The sequence below is a fragment of the Rhinopithecus roxellana genome, chromosome 11 (genome assembly GCF_007565055.1).
Source record: "Rhinopithecus roxellana isolate Shanxi Qingling chromosome 11, ASM756505v1, whole genome shotgun sequence".
In the NCBI taxonomy this organism is placed as follows: Eukaryota; Metazoa; Chordata; class Mammalia; order Primates; family Cercopithecidae; genus Rhinopithecus; species Rhinopithecus roxellana.
In genome coordinates this window covers 23,415,217-23,438,571 of record NC_044559.1, presented here as the reverse complement: position 1 = coordinate 23,438,571, position 23,355 = coordinate 23,415,217, and the positions used below count along the sequence as shown (strand labels likewise).

General features: G+C 52.0%; 1 protein-coding gene and 1 pseudogene across 8 annotated transcripts; one reads left to right on the top strand and one right to left on the bottom strand.

The window, feature by feature from the left end:
- Positions 1-408: 408 nt before the first annotated feature.
- Positions 409-838, top strand: LOC104656507 (annotated as a pseudogene). Its single transcript, XR_747140.2, has one exon. The product of XR_747140.2 is annotated as a 60S ribosomal protein L34 pseudogene (transcript).
- Positions 839-7,522: 6,684 nt separating this feature from the next.
- LDB1 (LIM domain binding 1) lies at positions 7,523-23,128 on the bottom strand. 7 transcript variants are annotated; one of them, XM_030940615.1, is made up of 11 exons: positions 22,696-22,839; positions 14,029-14,131; positions 13,851-13,895; positions 13,665-13,740; positions 13,305-13,407; positions 12,966-13,138; positions 12,347-12,469; positions 12,027-12,110; positions 11,811-11,934; positions 11,456-11,604; positions 7,523-7,552 (listed from the first exon to the last, which is right to left on the bottom strand). In XM_030940615.1, the coding sequence occupies exons 1-11, from the start codon at positions 22,718-22,720 to the stop codon at positions 7,538-7,540; spliced, it is 1,020 nt and encodes a 339-aa protein (XP_030796475.1). In that variant the 5' UTR covers positions 22,721-22,839; the 3' UTR covers positions 7,523-7,537. The 7 variants fall into 7 exon arrangements, with proteins under 7 accessions (XP_030796475.1, XP_030796476.1, XP_010354448.1 ...); XM_030940616.1 differs by having other exon boundaries at positions 11,462-11,604; XM_010356146.2 differs by lacking the exon at positions 7,523-7,552 and adding an exon at positions 9,960-10,770 and having other exon boundaries at positions 22,696-23,128.
- Between the last annotated feature and the right edge of the window lie 227 nt (positions 23,129-23,355).

The following is a 23,355-nucleotide window of genomic DNA, read 5'->3' as shown; positions in this document are numbered from 1 at the left end:
TAACACGGTGAAACCCCATCTCTACTAAAAATACAAAAAAAAAAAATTAGCCGGGCGTGGTGGGGGGCAGCTATAGTCCCAGCTACTCAGGAGGCTGAGGCAGGAGAATGACGTGAACCCAGGAGGCAGAGCTTGCAGTGAGCCAAGATCACCCCACTGCACTCCAGCCTGGGCGACAGAGTGAGACTCCATCTAAATAAATAAAAAATAATAATAAAATAAAATAATAAATAAATAAATAAACAAACAAAAATAAATAAAATGGGAGCTAATTGGTCCTCCATATTTTCAGGTTCTGCATTTGTGGACTCAACTGACCATGGATGGAAAATATTCCAAAAATATGATGTCAACATCATTACAGAAAAATATTAAGAAAACTTTTCTGGGGACGTTGTCCGCAGGCACTCAGAATGGTCCAGCGTTTGACATACCGACGTAGGCTTTCCTACAATACAGCCTCTAACAAAACTAGGCTGTCCTGAACCCCTGGTAATAGAATTGTTTACCTTTATACCAAGAAGGTTGGGAAAACACCAAAATCTGCATGTGGTGTGTGCCCAGGCAGACTTCGAGGGGTTCGTGCTGTAAGACCTAAAGTTCTTATGAGATTGTCCAAAACAAAGAAACATGTCAGCAGGGCCTATGGTGGTTCCATGTGTGCTAAATGTGTTCGTGACAGGATCAAGCGTGCTTTCCTTATCGAGGAGCAGAAAATCGTTGTGAAAGTGTTGAAGGCACAAGCACAGAGTCAGAAAGCTAAATAAAAAAATGAAACTTTTTTGAGTAATAAAAATGAAAAGACTTGCTGTAAAAAAAAAAAAAAAAAAAAAAAAAATTAAGAAAAAAAAAATCCCCCCAAAAGGATGGTTGCATCTGTACTGAATATGTACAGAGATTTTTCCCTGTCATTATTCCCTAAACAATACAATATAACAATTATTTATATAGCATTTACATTGTATTAAGTATTATAAGTAATCTTGAAATGATTTAAAGTATATGGGAGGATATGCATAGGTTATATGCAAAGACTATACCATTTTATATAAGGGACTTAAGCATCCATGGGTTTTGATATCCATTCTGGAACCAATTCCCCCAGTACCTACATCACACAGTATGGTCAGGTTTTTTTGTTTGTTGTTGTTGTTGTTTTGAGACAGAGTCTTGCTGTGTCTCCCAGGCTGGAGTGCAGTGGCACAATCTCCACTCACTGCAACCTCCGACTCCCAGGTTCAAGCAACTCTCCTGCCTCAGCCTCCCGAGTAGCTGGGACTACAGGCGCCCGCCACCTCGCCCGGCTAGTTTTTTGTATTTTTTAGTAGAGACGGGGTTTCACTGTGTTAGCCAGGATGGTCTCGATCTCCTGACCTCGCGATCCGCCTGTCTCGGGCTCCCAAAGTGCTGGGATTACAGGCTTGAGCCACCGCGCCCGGGTCTTTTTTTTTTTTTTTTTTTTTTTTTTTTGAGATGGAGTCTCACTCTTTCGCCAGGCAGTGGCATGATCTCAGCTCACGGCAATCTCCACCTCCCGGGTTCAAGCTATTCTCTTGCCTCAGCCTCCAGAGTAGCTGGGACTACAGGCACCCGCCATCACACATGGCTAATTTTTATATGTTTTAGTAGAGATGGGGTTTCGCCATGTTGGCCAGGTTGGTCTTAAACTCCTGACCTCAGGTGATCTGCCCGCCTCGGCCTCCCAAAGTGCTGGGATTACAGGCGTGAGGCACCTTGCCCAGACTTTGTTTTTGAGATGGAGTCCCACTTAGTTGCCCAGGCTGGAGTGTAGTGGCATGATCCTGGCTCACTACAACCTCTGCCTCCCAGGTTCAAGCGATTCTTGTGCTTCAGCCTCACGAGTAGCTAGGACTACAGGCATGCACACCACACCTGGCTAATTTTTTTTTTTTTTTTGGTATTTTTAGTAGAGACAGGGTTTCACCATATTGGCCAGGCTGGTCTTGAACTCCTGACCCCAAGTGATACACCTGCCTCAGTATCCCAAAGTGCTGGGATTACAGGCATGAGCCACTGCACCTGGTCTTCTTCTCATCTAACCCAGCAAGCACTCCCCAGCATCAGAGTGTGTTTCCTATACCTGAAATCCTATTCCCCATACTCTTTACTTGACTAAGTCTCCGCTGAAATATTCCCTCAGAGAGGCCTTCCTTAATACACCAGATTAAATAAGGTCTCCCTGTTATATGTTTATCAACCCTATCTCTACAAAAACATACAAAAATTAGCCAGGTGTGGTGGTGCATGCCTGTGGTCCCAGCTACTCTGGAGGCTGAGATAGAAGAACTGATTGAGCCCTGGAGGTTAAGGCTGCTGTGAACTATGATTGCACTACTGCACTACAGCCTGGGCAACAGAGTGACAGCCTGTCTCAAAAAAAAAAAAAAAAATTGTCATTGCATATGTGTATATGTATGTATGTGGCCATTTGTTTATTTTATTTTTTTATTTTTGAGACAGAGTCTTGCTCTGTTGCCCAAGCTGAAGTGCATTGGTGTAATCGCTGCTCACTGCAAATTCTGCCTCCAAGGTTCAAGTATTCTCATGCCTCAGCCTCCAGAGTAGCTGGGATTACAGGCGTGTGCCACCACACCTGGCTAATTTTTCTTTTTCATAAAGATGGTGTTCACCATATTAGCCAGGCTGGTCTCGAACTCCTGACCTCAAGTGATCCACCCACCTCGGCCTCCCAAAGTGCTGGAATAACAGATGTGAGCCACCGTGCCTGGCCCCACTTGTTGTAATATCTATTTCTCCACCCAACTGTATAATATGCCATATTGTCTTATTCACTGTTCTGTCTCCAGCTCCAGGCATTTTGTAGATGCTCACTAAATTTAGCTTCATTTGCTGAATGGATGAATGAGCTGAGTAGAGCTTATATAGCAGGGACTCAATAAATGTTAAAATTTTAATTTGAGTTAACCCTAGAACTGCCATAGTAAAAGCACTCAAGCTTGGGCTTCAGAGGTGGAAACATGAGTTTGTAGAGACTACTACTAAACATATAACCAGGAAGAACTGCACATTTACAGTAGAAGACGGAAGTAAAATTATGTAAATAGTCTTCACAATAGCCAAAACCTAGAAACAACCCAAATATCCAGTGACAGGAGAATGAATAACTGGGTAGAGTCACAAAATGGAATATTACAGAGTTCTCAAAATGAGTAAACTGTAAGCAACACGTAACAACATAAATCTTGTTAATACAATATAAGTAAATAAGCCACCAAAAATTACATACAGCAATACTCCCTTATAATAATGTAAAAAATAACTAAACTTTAAAAAAAATTTTTTTTTTGAGATGGAGTAATCCCAAGTAGCTGGATTACATGCGCTCACCACCACACCCGGCTAATTTTTGTATTTTTAGTAGAGACAGGGTTTCACCATGTTGGTCAAGCTGGTCTTGAACTCCTGACCTCAGGTGATCCACCCGCCTCGACCTCCCAAAGTGCTGGGATTACAGGTGTGAGCCACTGCTCTGGCTAAAAATTCTTACAAATTTTCAGGAATACATACAGCTGGTAAGTATGTAAAAGGAGCCAGGCGTAGTGGTGCCACCTACAGTCCCAGCTGCACATGTAGTCTCAGCTACTTGGGAGGCTGAAGCAGGAGGATTGCTTGAGTCTAGGAGCTTGAGGTTGCAGTGCACTATGATAGGGTCTGTGAATAGCTACAGCACTACATTCTGAGCAACACAGTGAAGCTCTGTCTTATAAAATATATATGTGTGTGTATATAAAGAAAACAAGAGAATGACGGATATCCTGAGAGAGGGTAGCTAGATTTAAGTTATTGCCAAGATCCTAGCTTTCATGTTGATTAGTTCTCTACAGTTTTTTTTTTTTTTTTTTTTTTTTTTTTTAAACGAGTCTCACTCTGTCACCCAGGCTGCAGTGCAATGGTGCAGTCTCTGCTCACAGCAACCTCCACCTCCCGGGCTCAAGTGATTCTCCTGGCTCAGCCTCCCAAGTTGCTGGAATTACAGGCATGCACCATCATGCCCAGCTAATTTTTTTTTTGTATTTTTCATAGAGACAGGGTTTCACCATGTTGGCCAGGCTGGTCTCAAACTCCTGACCTCAGGTGATTCACCCGCCTCGGCCTCCCAAAGTGTTGGGATTACAGGTGTGAGCCACCGCGCCTGGCCCCGTATGATAGTCTTATAAGTAAATAAATGTGCACTGTGCATGGAGCAATGATGAGTGTGTGTCATGAACCAAGGTTATGATTAATTTAGTTCTGTGCATCTGAAGTCCATTAAAGGAAAGGGAGAAAAAGTAGCCTACCTCCTCCTCCAGGCAGCCTCAGTTGTTGGGGGTGATAGGGAGAAGAATCTTCTCCCCCAAGCTCCTTTGGGACTTTTCTCCAGGGACTGGCCCTAGGTCCTCCTCTTGTAGAGGTGAGCTGGTGGCATAGAGGTGGGGCAGCAAAGAGGGAAGTAATCCAGGGTTTAGCTTCCTCTGGAAATGGGTCCTGGAATCAGTGGGAAAATGAGTCTATCCTGAGGCTGAAGAAGGAATCTGGAAGAGTGAGTCAGCTTCCATTCCCATTCAGCTTCCCAGACTCCCCAGCTTAGAACTGTTGGGTATGTAGTCTCCCATCCATTTCATCTATGACCTTAGGGTGGGGGTTAGGAGGAGCCCCAGAGCTGGGCCCTGAGTGAATGGGGCTGTGGCCACATGAATGACAGTCATAGTTGTTATAAACATTCTGGGTACTTGGGAGCTGGGACTAAGGTCTTGTTATGTTGCCCAGGCTGAAGTGCAGTGGCGATTCCTTGGTGTTATCATAGCACACTGTGGCCTCAAGCTCCTGGCCTCACACAATCCTCTTGCTTCAGCCTGCCACCCGCCAAGTAGCTGGGACTATAGGCACGGACCACTATGCCCAGCTTAAACCAGTGCCTTTGAAGTCCATCATGAAACTAGGGAGCTGCTGACCCTCTCTCTCTCTCTCTCTCTCTCTCTATATATACACATATTTTTTTTTTTTTTGAGACAAAGTGTCACTTTGTCGCCCAGGCTGGAGTGCAGTGGCGGCAATCTCCGCTCACTGCAACCTCTGTCTCCCAGGTTCAAGCGATTCTCATGCCTTGGCCTCCCAAATAGCTGGGACTTGGCACATGCCATCACACCCAGCTAATTTTTGTATTTTTGGTAGAGACAGGGTTTCACCATGTTGGCCAGGCTGGTCTCGAACTCCTGACCTCAGGTGATCAACCCGCCTCGGCCTCCCAAAGTGTTGGGATTACAGGCGTTCAGAACCACTGCACCTGGTTTTTTTTTTGTTTGTTTTTTTGTTTTTTGAGACAAAGGGTCTTGCTGTGTCACCTGGGCTGGAGTGCAGTGGTGCAATCACAGCTCACCGTTGTCTCAACTTCCCAGGCCAGAGTGATTCTCCTACCTCAGCCTCCCAAGTAGCTGGGACTATAGATGCACCACCATACCCAGCTTATTTATTTATTTTAGAGATGAGGTCTCGGCTGGGTGGAGGGGCTCACGTCTGTAATCTTAGCACTTTGCGGAGGCCAAGGCAGGCAGATCACTTAAGATCAGGAGTTCAAGACCGGCCTGGCCAACAAGCTGAAAACCCATCTCTACTAAAATTACAAAAATTAGCTGGACGTGGTGGTGCACACCTGTAGTCTCAGCTACTATGGAGACTGAGGCAGGAGAATCACTTGAACCCAGGAGGCGGAGGCTGCAGTGAGCCGAGATCTTGCCACTGCACTCCAGCCTGGGCGACAGAACGAGATTCCATCTCAAAAAAAAAAAAAAAAGGTAGAGATGAGGTCTCACTATATTGCCAAGGCTAGTCATGAACTGCTGACATGGTGAAACCACGTCTCTACCAGAAATACAAAAAAAAAAAAAAAAGAAAAATTAGCTGGGCATGGTGTCATGTGTCTATAGTCCCAGCTACTCAGGAGGCATGAGAATCATTTGAACCTAGGAGGCAGAGGTTGCAGTGAGACAACATCGTGCCACTGCACTCTAGCCTGGACAACACAGCAAGACTCTATCCTAAAAAAAAAAAAAAAAGGGCCGGGCGCGGTGGCTCAAGCCTGTAATCCCAGCACTTTGGGAGGCCGAGACGGGTGGATCACGAGGTCAGGAGATCGAGACCATCCTGGCCAATACGGTGAAACCCCGTCTCTACTAAAAAATACAAAAAACTAGCCGGGCGAGGTGGCGGGCGCCTGTAGTCCCAGCTACTTGGGAGGCTGAGGCAGGAGAATGGCATGAACCCAGGAGGCGGAGCTTGCAGTGAGCTGAGATCTGGCCACTGCACTCCAGCCTGGGCGACAGAGCGAGACTCTGTCTCAAAAAAAAAAAAAAAAAAAAAAAAAAAAAGAAAAAAAAAAGAAATCAGGCTGGACTGGGTTAAGGGTATAAAAGAGGGGTTGGAGGTTGCACTAGACTACACTAGGGTCCTAGGAAAAGGGATGGAGCTCTCTGGCTGAATCAGATCAGACCAGGTCAGGAAAAATGAGGAAGGAGCTGTAAGTCCAGGAGGGACAGAGGTTTGGGGTTGGGTTCAGACCTCTGTGGATTCAGAGGTCCTGGTTGGGGTACATGGTCAGACTATCTGAATGAATTAATTCACCAACAGACATATATATAAACATATGCATATACATGCATACATACAAACACACATATACACTCCCTTACCTGCACATATAAACAGATCCAGGCCCTCCCCAGCTCAGCAGCACAAAGCTCTTCAGCAATGTGCTAAGGCTTGGGACTGGGCCCACACATGTACCTGAAAACAAAGGGCACGAGGGCTTTGGAGGGTCTCTCTCTTCCCCCACCCCAGTAATTCCTCTTCAACAGGGGCTGCTGGGGGCAAATGGGGAGGAGCCAGATATGGGGCTCCAGAGGAAGTTGCTGGCCACTGTGTTTCCTGAGTTCAACAGTGTGTTCTCCTGCTTCTCTGACCTACCCCCTGCCCCCAAGCAGGATGGGGTCCAGGCCTGGCAATCTACCTTTTCCCTTGACTACCTCCCTCCATACACATACATACGTGAACCTACAAATGCCCGAGTCACACAACAATTGTCCCAGCAGCCCCATAACTCAACACAGTCGCACTGCTAAGCCACACATTCAACACATCCTCATTTATGGATTTATAGCCTTCACTCACTCAGCAGTCACATATTCTCTGCTTTGTTCAATATCATATCCCCAGCAAATAGAATGGGCCTAGTACCTAAAGAGAGTTCAATGAATACTATTTGAATGAATTAATTCACCAACAGACACATACATAAAAATATGCATATACATGCCCACATACAAACACATGTATACACTCCCTTACCTGCACATATAAACAGATCCAGGCCCTCCCCAGCTCAGCAGCACATACATACACACAGACACACACTCAGGCTAACGGGCTAGATGTACACCCAGTGCCAGACACAGACCCACTGTAGATGTTACCTGGCACTCTCACGGCGAGTTGCTGGTGGCAGCTAGCCGGTAAATGTCCTTCAGGCTGGCCAGATCTACAAAGGAAGAGTTGGGGGTGGGGTGCAATAGCATTCCTTGGGGTCCTGAGGCACTGGGCAATGAGAAGCTGGGCTGGCAGCAGAGCAGGGCCAAGGTAACTGTAGATTGGAGAGGGAATGGATGGGTCATCCAGTCCCTTCCTCTGGTGTCTTCCTACCAGCTAGGGAGGTAAGGGTAGAGGTGCAGGTCTATCAGGCTTTATTTCAGGTTGAGAGAGACCTTAGGAGGGGAATAGTTTGAGGCCTCAGTTTCTCCTGCCTGGGATGACAAAGAGGGACACTGGATAGAGAGCTTTATGGGCACTAAGACCCCATCTCCAATCCACAGCGGGGTCTCCTTATCTTCCCAGTCTTTAATGGTGAAGAGGAGGGGACTTGGAGAGTTAACTACCTGGAAAAGAGTCTGAAAAGTACCCCATTTATCCTCCCATCCTCCCATAGAGCTTCAGGCTACCCACTAGCAACAGAACTGTCTTCCTCCCTCAGCGTCCCCACCCAAAGTCAGCAAGGAGACAGACAATCCTGCTACTCTCTTAATCCCTCACCCAGGGACCTTAGCACCAGGGAGACTAATTTAGACCTCAGCTGGTGACCGGGTGCAGCAGATCATGCCTATAATTCCAGTACTTTGGGAGGCTGAGGTGGGTGGATCACCTGAGGTCAAGAGTTCGAGACCAGCCTGGCCAACATGGTGAAACCCTATCTCTACTAAAAAAAAATATACAAATTAGCCAGGCATAGTGGCGGGCACCTGTAATCCCAGCTACTTGGATGAGGTAGGAGAATTACTTGAACCCAGGAGGTGGAGGTTGCAGTGAGCCGAGATCATGCCACTGCACTCCAGCCTGGGCAACAGAGCAAGACTCCATCTCAAAATAAACAAAACAACCAACTGACATTAGCTGGGCTAGTAGGCTGGGGGCTGGGTAGGGGTAGGAGTCTCCCAGGTACTCTAAGTACCTCAAGACCCTCTAACCCAAGCCCCCTCCTAGGCCAAGTCCCCTCTCTCACTCCTCCCTCAACAGCATAATCCAGGGCAGTCTATCCTAGGAACCTGCCCCAGAAGGGCCACCTGTCTGGCTGCCCCATGACAGCTAGGGGTGAGAAGCAACAGTCCTGGGGTGAGAGGTGGGGAGCAGACTGAGAAAGCCAATTCTCCCTCAACTTTGAGGGAGATGGGGCCAGGCTGGGAGATCTGGGAACAAACTTTAGGGTCTTGGGTGAAGGAGAGGTATAATTCAGGGAAACAACTTCAAAACAGTGAGGGGAAATGTTAGGTGAGGGTGAAGGGATCCAATTCATACAGTCTTAGGAACTGTAAGGATGGGGAAAAGACTGCCTTGGACTGAGTCATTATTAGGCATCAATGACCAACCAGGACACTCTCAAACCGAAAAGTCTCTTTATTGATTGGTACCATACATGACTCAAATGGCCCAAAAAAAAAAAAAAAAAAAAAAAAAAAAAAAAAAAAAAAGGCATTACAGTTGGGGTGGGATGTCCACCTTCCTCACCCCTTCCCTCAGCTCCTGACTCAATACCCTTCCAAAAGTGGCAGCTGGAGTGGAGGAAATAGGGTGTGGGGGACCCCAGAATCCAGAGGGAAGAGTGGGGAGAGAGGTGGTGCTAGCACTTCCTGGGACTGGCCACAGGAAAAGGCAGCAAAGCCACAGAGCTGGCCCAGCTGCGTGAAACCCTGCTCCTGGCTGCACCCTGGCGGAGCTGAGGATCCTGGCTGCCTCCTCCTCCTCCTCCTCCCTGCTACGAGGAAGGAGTGGCAGGGGACACTGGCAGGTGAAGACCCTCTACTTCACCCAGGGGGACAGAGGCCTGTTTCTCTCTGGTGGGCTTAGAGCTGGGACGTCATTGGTGGCCCCTTCCCCTCTGTGAAGGACAGAGTAGGATTACGTATGCAGTTGGAGGGGTTGAGGGAGGAAGATTCTGGAGGAAAGTGGCTAAGCCCCTCTCCCATCCCATGCCTGCCCAACTGAAACAAAACCAAAAATACAGCAACAAGGCTGCACCCTTCTCTCCAGGCTCCCTAAGGGAAGGAGTCTCCCCTCCCTACATCCTAGACAGCTGCTCTTGTGGAGGACTTGTAAGGAATATACACACCATAGGGGTGGGGCTGGAAGAGAGGGAGTCATGAGCACTAGGAGGGCAGGCCAGAGTCCAGATAATGGGGAGACAGAGACAACAGCAAGGGTCTGTCACCAAGATGTGGCCACCGATGTCCCACTACCCCATGGCATGCCTTCCCCAACTGCGGTCACCCCACAGGAAAGGGCAAGAGAGATGGCGGTGTCTCCTTGGTCTGAAGCTCTCACACCGTATAAAATGGTATGCATACCTCCCTCCCCACCTCTCACCCCCACCTAGACCCTAGGCCCCCATCTGCTAAGAGTAGGGAGGTAGCTGGACTTTTAATAGGGGGAAGAGGGGGGGACATGAGTGATTTTTTTTAACTTACATTTTTAATAATATTATTTTTTTAAAAACTTGGAGCTGGGATAAGTGGCAGCTGGAAGAGGAGCCCAGAGCTTTACCCCTCTATTACCAGCTGCCTAGGGGAAGGGGCATTCAACCAAGCCCCATAACTTTAAGTCCCTAAGGGCTATGGGTATAGAGAACCCCAGGCCTGAAAGGGGTAAAGTCAGGGGGATGGGAAACCCAGAATCTGGAGTGAGGATGGAGGCAAATGCCCTGGGGGGTGGTCAGGACATGTCTCAGAGGCCCAGGTTCCAAGTAGGCATCCACATGAGTACCCCCTTCCCCTAAAAGGCTCTGCAGAGGCCAGGCCCAGCCCAGGGCCACTATGGGGCAAATCTTGGCACCTGCCCCCAGCGAGTCCAGTTCCTCCTTGAAGCAGGTGGATGGAGGCTGCCCATTTTAGATGCTCAGTCTCTTCATTGTGTCTTCTGCTTCCTGGGGCTGCGAGAGGTGGGGCAGATAGGCAGAGCACTGGGTGGCCACGGCAGGGCCTTTTACTGGGAGGCCTGTGACGTGGGGTTCTCCGATTTGCTTTCTTGGCTGGACGGAGGCTTGCTGTTCCAGGGGCTGTTGGCGCCCAGTGCAGGGGAGTTGTTAAAGCTGTCCTCGTCGTCAATGCCGTTGGCTGCGTCAAACTGGGTGTTCTCCAGCCGGGTGATGAGCCTCTCGTCCTCGTCCCCGAACTCCCCGCCCATCAGGGTGGGCTCCCCCACCACCATCACATCCTGAGAGTGGCGGAGGTCCCCAAACATAATCGGGGCAAGGGCTCGCCCGGCCCAGGGCGGCAGATACCCCCAGAGCCCCAATACCCACCCTGGAAGCTCAAGAGTCCCCACCCCCTCCTCATACCCGAATTTAAAACCTCAACTCCTGACACCCTCAGCTCCTGGAATCCTTCCCACTGAAGAACACCAGAGCATCAAAGCCTTTAGCCCATATCCATTCCCCTAGCTCCCTAGCCCGTCTCCCCAAAATTTTAGGGGACTCCTCAACTTCTGTCCACATGTAAGAGAAAGGGAGATCAAACACGAAGGAAGGGCAGTATGTGCATGTGCAAGGGCATGTACTCTGGATCTGCAAACACTCCAGTCTGCGGGTCATTCTATCAGTGTGAGTGTGTGCGCTGGATGGTCTGTGAGCCCCAAGCTGTCTGTCCTGAACGTCTGTATGTCCTCATGGCTGTCTCTGTTCCTTTATGCCCTAGCTTCCTACGGCTGAGTCTGTGTGATCACACCCATGCAAGTGCCTGACAAGGACTCTCTCACCAGTAAAAGCAGTTAGCCCATGCTGGCAGAGTACATGAAGAAAACTGTCTTTGCTTCTATGCCTGCTAGTGAGCTCAGGCTTGGACAGGGGTCAGGGGTGAGCAGTGGGGCAGCCCAGAAGAGAGAAGAAAGCCGAGATGCTTACAGGTACCTGGCTGGAGAGGGCGAAGGTGCTAGCTGGGCTCTTCTTCTTGCTGTTGCTGTTGTTGGTGTTACCGCCCCCCGAGCTCATGGTGCTGCCCCCTGACATCTTCCGTTTCCGCCGTTTGCTGGGCTGCTGACGTGTGGGCTCCGCTGTATCAGGGAAAGGAGACTCAGATTGGAGAGGGCCCCAGGTCCCCTATTCTAAATTGTGGCTCCCAAGGAGCATGAGCCTGCCCTGATCCCAATTTTGTAGACCTGGGAACAAGGAAGGGGCAGGGAAAACTTCAAAAGGAAATATAGATACAGTTTTGGGGAGCAGTGTGAGATCCTGGTAAAAGCAGGTGCAAGGCACTCACCGGGAGGTGCTACCATGCGCTGCCACTTCTGGAAAAGGCAGGTCTTGAGGCAGTCACGGGGGCTGAGGCTGTAAGTCTTGTGGCGGGACATGAGCTCTTGCATGGGCTCAAGTATCACACAGAGCTAGGAGTAGGCAAGGAGGTGGCTTGTCAGGGGACAGACATGGAGCCGAGACTAAATGGACTGGGGCAGAAACTGGGAGGTCGGAGACTCACTCGGAGGTAGTTGAGAGTGGAATTGGACAGCCCACACCGGGTGATGTTTTTCGAGAGCTGATCCAACATCTGGGGGTCTTGGGCCTAGAGTGGGAGAAAAGACAAGCAAGAACACTGACACCTGGGTTGCCTCTGCTCACCTGCCCTATCATCTGAGCATTGTAACACTCCTGAGAGAGGATACTCTCTTATAAAACCTGCTGTTCAGATGAAGACACCCTAACCCTCTGTCTAAGGCCAGTCAGGAAATGACCGACCTTGTTCCACCCTTCCCCCTGCCTGCCTTCACTCTTGTGTCCTGGGTCCTGCCCACGACTCACATGCATGGCAAGGATGCTGCGGGGGATGAGCTCTCGGTGCTGCCGGATGCTGAAGTGCCACGTCTTTATTCGCATCATGTCGTCAAACATGAACTCCAGGTACAACCGGCCCTCCACACACACCTGGGGAAAGGCTTGTCAGACCCCGCCCCCTCCCCACATACTATACCTGAAGGTATGTCTATTACAGTCTCCCATTTGCTTACAACTCTCCCATTGCATATACGTTTGTCACCTGCACATTAAATCTGGGTGCACAAATGTCACAATACCCCCCACCCATATACCTGGCCCTTACACACACAGACACACAACACACACACACACAGTAGAAAATCTTAACAGATCGTCCTCTCCCCATGTAGTTAGTGATACACTCATCTGCTCTATGCTATGTGAGGGCAGACTCTTGTTCACTCGTGTAGCCCTAGGGCCCAGAAAACTATCCCATACAAACATAATACATGTTTGCTGATGGTTGCAACATGCCTATCCGCCCTTCTTATTTTGCCACTTCGCAATGTGGCTCCCTGGAGAATAGCTGTGAGTATACACTGGGAGAGAGGACGGTAATCAAACCCAGGCGCCATGGTGTTCCACATCCAGCTGGGTTGCTGACCTGGGTGAACATGGGCTTGCCATGCTGGGTCACCATGCTGCCCTGGTCACAGTCGAGGGACACAAAGTTGCTGTGGAATGCCTCCTTGGGGTGCTTAAGAACATAGTACAGCTCCGTAGCACCCCCCTCAAAGATGCTGCGGAAGTAGCGTGGGATCAGGGTCCGGCCAATGGCTGTAGAGATGGAACAAACTCTTCAGACAAAGGGACCGCAAAAGGGGCCAGACAGATGCCTCCCCTACCAAGCTAGATATCCCCTGGCACTCCCAGACCCACTTCTAGACTCTAGAACTACACAGGAGGTATACACCCCCATAGCAAGAGCCCAGAGGTCACTTACTATATCTCTTTGGTCCATCCTCCAGGCAGAAAGTGATGGTCAACATGGCATCGTCCTCAAAGAACTCAGTTGTGAATGCATCCCACCAGAGATTGTCACACTCCTAGGGAGCATGGTGAGGTGTGTTCATGTTTTTTGTCTTTTTTTTTTTTTTCCTTTTTGTGAAGAACGGGGTCTCGCTATATTACACAGGCAGGTCTCGAACTCTTGGGCTCAAGCTATCCTCCCGCCTCTGCCTCCCTGAGAGCTGGGATTACAGGCGTGAGCCACCGCGCCCGGCCGGTGTGTTCATGTTATAAGATATCCCATAGAGTGCCCAGATGGCCCTCCTGCTCCCAATTCCTTTTCCCTTGGCAATACCTCTGTCCAGTTCTGAAGCCGTTTGTTAAGCTCGAATATTCTATAGTCAGTTTGGTTGCCATATGGTGTGTGCCTCCTGGAGGAAGTGAAGGAGGCAGATCAATAGGAGCGGAGCCTCCCCACCCCACCCCTACCTCGGCCTTCACCCAGTGGAAAGCACCTTCTTCCCCACTGGACTCCACTTACCCAATCCCTGGCTCCAGGTATGTAGGCGGGTACATGGGAGTCGGGCTGTGTAAAGTAAGAGGCTATGAGAATGGGGGTGGAAGACAGGAATTATTGGGGGTGGGGGGCTACTCCCTCCTCTTTCCAGGCAAGATCCCACCTGGAGAAGGGTTAGGAAGTGGCCAAGAGACTCACTTACCCTACATCCCGATCCAGCATGGTGCCGGGATGGAAGGGGGGGAAGGCGTTGCCGTTTGGGGGCTCCTTCGGGGAGTACAGCTTGAATGACTTTGAGGAACAACCTAGAAGAGAAAGAAAGGAGTCATAGCTGGGCTCAGTGGCTCACATCTGTAATCTTAGCACTTTGGGAGGTCAAGGCAAGAAGACTGCTTGAGCACAGGAGGTCGAGGCTGCAGGGACTAGCCAGGGCAACGTAACAAGACCTCATCTCTAAAAATAATTTTAAAAGTTGGCCGGGTATGGTGGGGCACGCCTGTAGTTCCAGCTACTTGGGAGGCTGAGGCGGGAGGATCACTTGAGCCTGGGAGGTTGACACTGAAGTAAGCAGAGATCATACCACTGCACTCTAGCCTGGGCAACAGAGTGAGACCCTGTTCCTAAAAGAAAAAGGAGTCCCCTGACCCCCTCTTGGGAGCTCTCCGATAAGCCTGCTAGACTGTGTGGATAGGGATGGTCTTATGGAGCTCCTTGGCCTGCTTACAAGAGAGTGGTGGAGTAGGGGAGGGGGCTACTCTAGGGAGTACCTGTCTCTCCTTCTAATTCTGGCTCCAATCTTATTTCATTAAGAAACAAGAGTATTCCACCCTAATCCCAGCGCATAGCCAAGATCCCATTTCTTCATTTGGCTGAGCCCTAGATGACAAAAGAGGAATTGAAGCTGGGAAGAATTATCACAGAACAAATAAATATCCAATCATTAGAATCTAATTTTGATAAACTCCCTTTTAATCTACATAGTTTCATTCAATCATCATAACAACCTTACGAGGCAGCAGGGCTGACCATAACATTCCCATTTTACAGATGAGGCAACTGGGGGCTCAAAGGAACTTGCCAAGATCATAAAGCTAGTAACTCTGAAAGCTAGGACTTGAGCTTGGATCTTCTGATTCCCACATCCTATACTTTCTACCATCGGACCCCGCTATTGCCCTCTAGAGACCAAAGTGGGGGAGGAAAAGGGGGGATTTTCGAACTCTGCCCCTCCTCCACCCTCAGGGTCTCAGGAGGACAAGGGATAGAAAGATAAATGGGGGTGGGTGCCTGTTGGGTGCGGCCTACCAGATAACCAGTTGTGCCTTCTGCCTCCCCACTAACGGCCACTCCCTTATCAGCCCAGCCCCCACCCCTGCCCCCACCAAGGGTATAGAGTATTGTCTCCAAACCAGAAACCCAAAGCCTCAACCCCTTTTCTCTTCTGAGACTTGGGAGTGGGGGAGGCGGCAGATAAGCCTCCTTTGGATCCCACTCTACCTACAATTGAGAAGTAAGTGGTTTGGGAAGGAGCCTATGTTCCTCAGTCTAGGGGCACGTGGTCACTAGACAGGGGTCTTGCTAGTGTGTATCTGCGATGTGCACATGTCCTCTCTCACACCTCACCTAACAGCAAACAGTTCCTGGAGTACTGTTTTCTGACTGGAAGAAGTGTTAAATTCATAGTTGGGTATGAGCCAGGTACCCCTACAACTTTGTTTCCCCTTCTCACCAGATAGGAGGGGAAACTGAGGCACAGTCCCAAAAGTCATCTGACTCCAATCACATTTGCTTCCTTGAGTCCCTAAAACTTTACTGCATTTGGAAGGGTGGCTAGATTGGTTGTATCTGTATCTCCTCCCCAACTTAAGACGCAAAACCTATTTTGTTCCTTGGGGGGAAGAGACAAAAGAAGACCCTGTGCCAACATGTGTCATTTTATTCTCTCCCCAGGGCCCCATCCTCACAATGCAGGCAAAAAGAGGGTCCCAGACTGTACAGTCTCTGAGGGTGCCAAGAGTCAAAGCCTGTGTGTGCCTGCACACACGTGTGCCTCATCCTGCCTAGCAGGCTTCTACCCTCAGCTCGCCCTAACATGCCTATCAAGGGCTGGAACCCAGCAGCCCCAGGCAGATTCAGATGCCCGCAACAGGCCCTCACCCCACGCACGAGCTCCACATCCATATGCTCCAAGAACAGCACACACAGCCTTCACATGCCAGTCTGGACTGAGCCTGTGTCTCCAGAAAGACAGTCCCCACTCAGCCACTAAGTCTCCCCACTACACAGGCAGACTAAGGCCACACAGGAAGCCCAAGCTCACACGGCCCACCAGAGGCCAGGCCTGGGCAATAAACCCAAGAGTAGATTCTCAGATCTGGCCCTCATCCCCCAATTAGGCCATCCTTTCTCCCATAACTTAACCACCCCTGCCTCCTCAGTTTAGGGACCACTTGAAATGTGTCAGCTCAAGAACCTGAAGAGAAAGGAGGCAGGATGCCTGGGTTTCTCTCCAATTTTGTAAAAAAAAATTCTCAGAGCCTCCATTTCTCTCTCTAGAAAATGAACAGGCATTGTCTGGGCCTGGGTAAATAGCTCTGAGGAGCTAAGGCCCAAAGCTCTGGGCCTCTATTTACACCTCCAGCGAATGGACACAAACTCAGCATCTCTCCAGAGCCACTCAACTCCCAGTAGCTCCAGCACAAGGGCTTGGGAGTAGAGAAGGGGAGGGACATCACCCAGACCATCTGTCCCTGTTGCTGCCTGTCCCCAGCAGCAGGAGTAGAGGGAGCAAGTAGAGGGGGGACGGGGGTGGGTGGGTGGGGAGATGTGTCATCCAGCCCTGTAGTCAGCCATGGCCCCCCTCCCACCTCTAGCAATCTGGAAGCCTTTAGGAAGGGGGAGAGAAGAGCCCAGAACTAGTAAAGTTTTCTCAGGGTGGAAGCTGCATCCCGGGGCTGAGGGAGGCACCTCCAGCTGGGCATTGCCATGGTAACCAGGCTGACCAGAGGGCAGGCCCCCTCCCTTTAGGGGCTGGCCACAGGTCAGCAGGCCTGAGCGCCCCGGCGGCTCTGAGCTGGGGCACCTCTCCCCCAGCCCGCAGACCAAGCCTGGGCCGGGCTGAGGGCCTTCTGCCCACCCCCCAACAGGCTTGCAGGGTGCTCAGACTTACCTGGGAGAACTGAGGGGGCCAGGAGAGGTGCGGAGAGAGACTGCAAGCCCAGAGGAGTCCTGGCAGGGGTGAGGGCTGAGGAGGGGACAACTTCAGCAGCTCATGTCCCGAGTGGGACAGGCAGGCCGGGCTGGGAGCTCCACTCCGCCGGCCGCACAAAGACTCGCACGCACAGCCTCGGCCCGCCCCGCGGCGGCCGCAGCCCCGGGGGAAAGTTACAATGGCCACTGGGCTGGGCGCCGGGGGCCAGGGGGCCGGCCTGGGGGGCGGGGGACCGCGGGGAGTCCGGAGCCTTCTTTGTTTGCAAGGTTTCCCTCAACAATGGCTGCTCCGCTCTTTCCTCTCTCCTCCTCCTCCTCCTCAGCTCTCCCCGCCGCCGCCTCTCGCTGCCTCTGCCTCCGAGCAGCCCGCCCGCCCTCCCCAGGCCACCGGGCCCCTCTGCTGGGAGTACCAGGAGAGGCAGGGCCCGGCACTCACACTCACTCACACTCGCACACTCAGACACACACGCAGCGCCCGCCGGCTGCCTGCCTTTCTCCCTTTCTCTCCCTGCCTCCCTCCCTCCCCGCTCGCTCTCTCCGAGCCTCTCTCAGAATGAGGCCCCAGGGCGGGCGGAGGGTGGAGCTGCCCCCACCGGCCCCGCCCCCTCCCTGAGAGGAAAGAGGAAGAGCAAGGGAGGGAGGGAGGCTGGGACGGAGGGACTGCTGAGAAAAACAAAAGAGAGACAGAGACTGGGAGAGACAGGGGACGGAGCAGATTGGGCCAGGAGAGACCTGGATGGAGGAGAGGCCTGTGGGGGCCAGGAACGAAATGCAGCCCGCCTTCCCCGAGCCCTAGGCGAGGTGATCAGGAGTGAGCAGGAGAGCCAAAGCCACTGGCAGAGATGGAGGAGGGCGGGCTCCTCTCTGCAGACTCCAAGATCTTCAAAGCACCTCCCAAACCTCCCCCAAATCTTTCTCGCCCCTGTGATCACTCAGGTTGAAGGCAGGCCTGGGATGCCACCCTGGGCTCCCCTGGTGAAATCCGGGAGAAGCTGGGGGGAGAGGCTCCAAAGGGTTATTTTTGACAGACACACATTCTGACATCAGCCTGTAAACACGGATTGGAGGGAGGCGGACACTACAGGCTTCCCTGCCCCCAACCCACCTAAGTTCCAAGCCTTGACTTAGATCCCCCTTAACGGGAAGCCCCCTTCCCCACCACCACTGAAGACAAGTGGGTGCCAGGGAAATAGGCATTGTCAGAGCTAGGGAAAGCCAACTTGGCCATCCAAGGGTCCCGAGAAGGAGCCTAGTTTGCTGCTGAATCCTCCCCACCACCCCAGGAAAAAAAAAAAAAAGGTGTGGTTAGTGGATAGGGCCTGTTCTCCCATCCAGCAGGGGCATCCCAAGGGAGCAGGTATTTCTATTTTTTTCCTAAGGTAATTTTGTTGTAGCAGGAGGGGGTATTTCTAAAACTTGGATAGTGGTCCAGACCTTACTCTTGGACCAATAGGAAAAGGAAAACACATAGTGTACACACACACACACACACACACACACACACACACATACACACACACGGGAAGGGGGAGCGCAAACCTTCTATTTCCTTCTTTGCAATTTGAGTGTCTGTTTCTCTACTCCCTTCCCCCACCGTCAACTATATTCACACGTAACTCCAAGGACAGGATTTCTCATGACATATTCACCAGTTAACTGTGCAATAATATTGCACCTGGCTCTGTGAACATCTTCCACATAGATAACACATCTCACTTTCACATAAATCAGTACGTGATACACACTTCAACCTGTGATATATCATTTTTCCGAGATGGAATCTCTCTCTGTTGCTTAGGCTGGAGTGCAGTGGCGTGATCTTGGCTCAATGCAACCCCCACCTCCTGGGTTCAAGCGATTCTCCTGCCTCAGCCTCCTGAGTAGCTGAGCTTACAGGTGCATGCCACCACACCCAGCTAATTTTTGTATTTTTAGTAGAGACAGGGTTTCGCTATGTTGGCCAGGCTGGTCTCAAACACCTGACCTCAGGTGATCCACCCACCTTGGCCTCCCAAAGCGCTAGTATTACAGACATGAGCCACCGCACCTGGCCATCAACCTGTGATATATCTCAAATCCTAAATATACCCAAATCCTGGATACACACACACACACACACACACACGCACACACAGTCTAAGCCATACACACTGGGACCTACGACACGCATCCTGACCTCAATACACACACCAAAACTGTGTTATAACCCCTAAACCTGTGACAGCCTATTACATACCCTGATCATTTATTATGCAAGGACTTAACGTATAAATCACCCTCTCTGAAACCTGCGTACCATTCCTCATCACAGCCTGGCCATAGAAGAAACCCCAGCTTTTACAAGCATACTGAAATCTATAACATTCAGCCAGACCCTGCAACATACAGCCTATCACCAGGACTTAAGACATTCCCACTGACTCCCAAATTTACAACTTACCTCTGGGGTAGTCCCAGTTCTCCCCCACTGCCTTTAAACTTTCCAAAGTGCATTCAGTACCTCAAGAGATCCTCATGGCACATAGGGCCAAATATCCTAACAGTGAGATCCTAACAGAACCCACTGAGACAGGATGACCAGGGTGGGTTGGGGGGTGGGAGGGTTGAACCCTGCACTTCTAAACCCACCAGATATAAGCCAATTCCTACTGCAGCCATTCCTACTCCCTTCCCCCACCAGGCCTCAAATCACTATCCACATGGGGAAGGGGAATGCGCTCTGGCTTTTGCCTCCGGCCCAGAGCTCAGAACCCCGACCCAGCCTGTCTCCTCAGACAGGAGGGACTACAAGGGCCCTCCAGTCTTGCTATAGGGTAGAGGGGCCCCTAAATGCCAAGATGTATGAAGACTGGCAAACCATTCAAAACAGGCCTTCTAGTTCTCCTTCTCCAGGAAGTCTGCTCCTCTCTCTGCTCTGACCCGATTCACCTAGTTGCACAGGGCCCGAACAGGTCCAGCTAAAAAGAGCAAGTCTGAGTTAGAAGGCCTTAGAATTGGTGGTGAGGTGGAGGGAGCAGCAAAGAATGACAAAGATGACGAGGAAAAGTACTCCTCCTGGAGGTGGGGACTCAAAGGACAGTAGCCAGCACCAGCCCACAGGATGAGGTACCAGCACTGCCCCCTGCTCGGGCCCCTAGGGCTCCCTGACCCAGGCCTCCAGTGTGCCTGCCCCCCTTCCTTTGTCTGTGCCCGGCCTCCCGTTGGCCTGGCGCTCTGCCATCCTCCTCTCCTGGCTCCCAGCCGCCACCACTGCTGCCTCCTCCCCTCCCCCCACTCCTCCCTGCCTTAACCCTTCTAAGCCACATGCTGCCCCAGACAGGCCCTGACCCCCTCAGCATCTTGCTCAGGGTGATGCCCTTTAGCAGAGGCTCTCCTTGCTCCCAGCCATTCCAGCCCCAGAAGCTGGTGCTCACCCCAGAAGCACTATGGGAGCTGGGCGTGTGTATGTGTGTATCTTGTGGTGTTTCTGCATGTGCATGTGTGTGGGTCTGTGTGCGCTCTGGCTTCCCTCAGTCACATGTGTGGGGCATGTGCTGTCTCTGCCGGGCTGGGGGAGGAGGAGGAGCCCGGAGACAGCAGAGCACAAAGGAGAGACTCAGACAGGCAGGCAGGCAGGCGGCAGGCGGCCTGCCAGGGCGCCTCAGCCCTCACCCCAGGGCTGCTCAAGGTGGGGGAAGTCTTCAGGCCTGGACTGCTACATGCTGCCATGCTGCCCTTGTGTTCAAGCCTGTGCTCCCCCATCCAAGCAAGCTGCAAGTCAGGTCCCCTCTCTAACCCCAACTGCTACTATTCCCCACCTCCAGTCTACTCTGAAGCCCTCCCCATGTGGTTCTACTTAAAGTCTAACCTCCATCCATCCTCTATGGCATCAATCTACAAGACTTCTTCACGATCTGGAAAAAGACTCCCCACTCTTCCCTATCTTTTGCCCTCTCTCCCTCAGTCAGACCACTAGACACAAAAGGAACATGCCTTCTGGGGCACTGACTGAAGTTGTCTTCCCACCCACCCACAAACCCCGGTCTTGGGCCCTCTTCCTGTTCCCATTCTGCTCCCAGAGACTAAGAAGAAGAGATTTTCTCTCTCCTACCACTGGACCCAGGCACCCTGCCCCAACTTCAGGGCCAACCTCTCATCCACCTCCAGCCTGACAACCCCTCCATACATACATACTAGCTTACTCATTATTTGTAGGAACTAAGAATTACAATTTAAGACTCATCCCTCTAGCTTGTTCAGATCCTTAGTTTAACTGCTCTGCTCATGTGCGGTGATGGAGGGTCAGGGCCCTGGGGTGGGCTAAGAACATGATGGATCTGAACGGGGTACCCAGCATGGGGCAATTATAAAGGAGAAAATCCACACATAAACATGTACACCAAGCTGGTAGGAGGAGAGACGATGGGGCCAGGCAGGATTCCAGCTTGGCAAGCTCTTCCCTCTCTTCTCCCCAACCCTCTGCAGCAGGTATGGTTCCCATACCCGGATATTCTAGGATTCTTAGGTTCTCTTATTCCTCCTTCTGGGACCCATGCCCCTTAAATATCAGCCTCAGCAGGCACCTGAAGTGTTTGCCCAGCCCAGCTTGGCCTGGGTCACATGATTTTCAAGGAAGCTTCCGTGCTGGTAGCTTCCCGTGAGGATCTGTGGGGGAGTGAGGGGTGTCCAGTTGTGAAGTATGTAGCCAAAGCGGGCTACATTCAAGGACACTGACTTCCAGGAGAAAGCTGACTCCAGTCTGGGCCAGGAGGGCCAATTCCAGGACCCAGAGTCCCGGGGATGGAGAAAGTGTGCCCCTGAGGCCCTCTGTAGACTACCTCTCCAGTTGCACGGCTTTTCTCTTTCCTCCTGGCAGTGAGGTAGATGCCCCCCGCCACCCCCCTACCAGCCCCTCAGGAAAAAAACTCAGACTAGGCTATCCCTGGCAAGAGCTGATATGTTTTGGGGAGGCAGGGATCTGAGCCTGGGTCCTCTCTCAAGTTCTCGGTTTGGGGTCAAGTATTGCTCCCTCAGCTTACTTCTCCACAAATCACTCTATTTCCTAGCCTGCCCTCCCACTAGGGCGGAGATGCCAGACCCAAGGGTCCAATTATCTGGCACCTCTTAGGAGTACAATCGGTGCCTCAGAAGGGCCAACCTTCCCTGGCAACAGGCAGGAAAAGTTGAAGGGGGGGCAAGATGGGCCCCAATCAATACCTCCCTGCAAACAGGGTACTCAGAAACAGCATGGGGGGGATGTCACAGGATAGGTAAGAGGCAATGGGCAGCAGGGAAGGGGGGGCAGCCCAAACCAGCCAATCACAACTCTATGGTGACCTGAGGGGGGGGTCAAAAGTCCAGAGTCACTTCTGATTGGCTAACAACCTGGAATTCTGAGAATTTCGGCCCCCCCCAACCTCTCCCCAATTAGCTTACCCCCGAAAAAAACATACACATAAGCCACCCCCAGCATCTCCTCCCCGTGTTTCTGGACTGCTGCGCATTTACACAGTTGGGGAAAACCCTCCCCGCCGGCCTGAGGCCCCGCGTAGCCCTTCCAGCTCCCGGCCTCCCCCATGCCATCGACAACCCCCCAGACAAGTTCTCGACAAACACGGGGTGAGGGGTCCGCGGGGACGGTTGGGCAGGAAGGGGACGAGTGGCCGCGCGCCCCACTCACCAGGACAGGCACAGCCCACTGACATCTTCACATCGCCTGCCGCTGGGGGCCCAGCCGAGTCACGGTGCCCGCCCCTCGCGGGGACAGGCCGGGCATGAGCCGCCGCCGCCGCCCGCGGCCCCCGCTGCGCTTGCCGCCGGCCCGGCCCGGCCTCGGCGCAGTACGGGCGGCCCCTGGCTGCGGCGAGGGGCCTGTCAGACGCGGAGCAGACAGGAAGGAAGCCAGGCAGGAAGGCGAGCAGGGCCTCTGCGTGTGTGCGCGCGGGTGTGAGTCCGCGGAGTGTGTGTCCGTGTGTGCGCGTGTGCGTGTGCGTGTCTGTGCGCTCCCGCCGCCGTCGCCGAGCGCCCCCCTCTCCGCCCTCGCGCTCGCGCTCCCTCGCGCCGACGCCGGCTCCCCAGCCCAAGCCGGGCAGGGCCGGGCTTTATTAATATGCTAATTGTCCTGCTAGTGGGAGGGGAGAGCCGTGTCAAAGTGACCCGGGAGAGCGCGCAGCAAGCGACGACGTGCGTGCGCCGCGCGGCGGGCGGGCGGCGAGGGGCTGGGAGTGCTCGGGGAACGGCATGCATGTGACGCAGCTTTTAAAAAAGGAGACGGAGGCAGAGACCCCAGAGAGGGAGGGCGAAGGGGAGGGCTTGGAGGCGCAGCCGCGCGCTCGGTGTC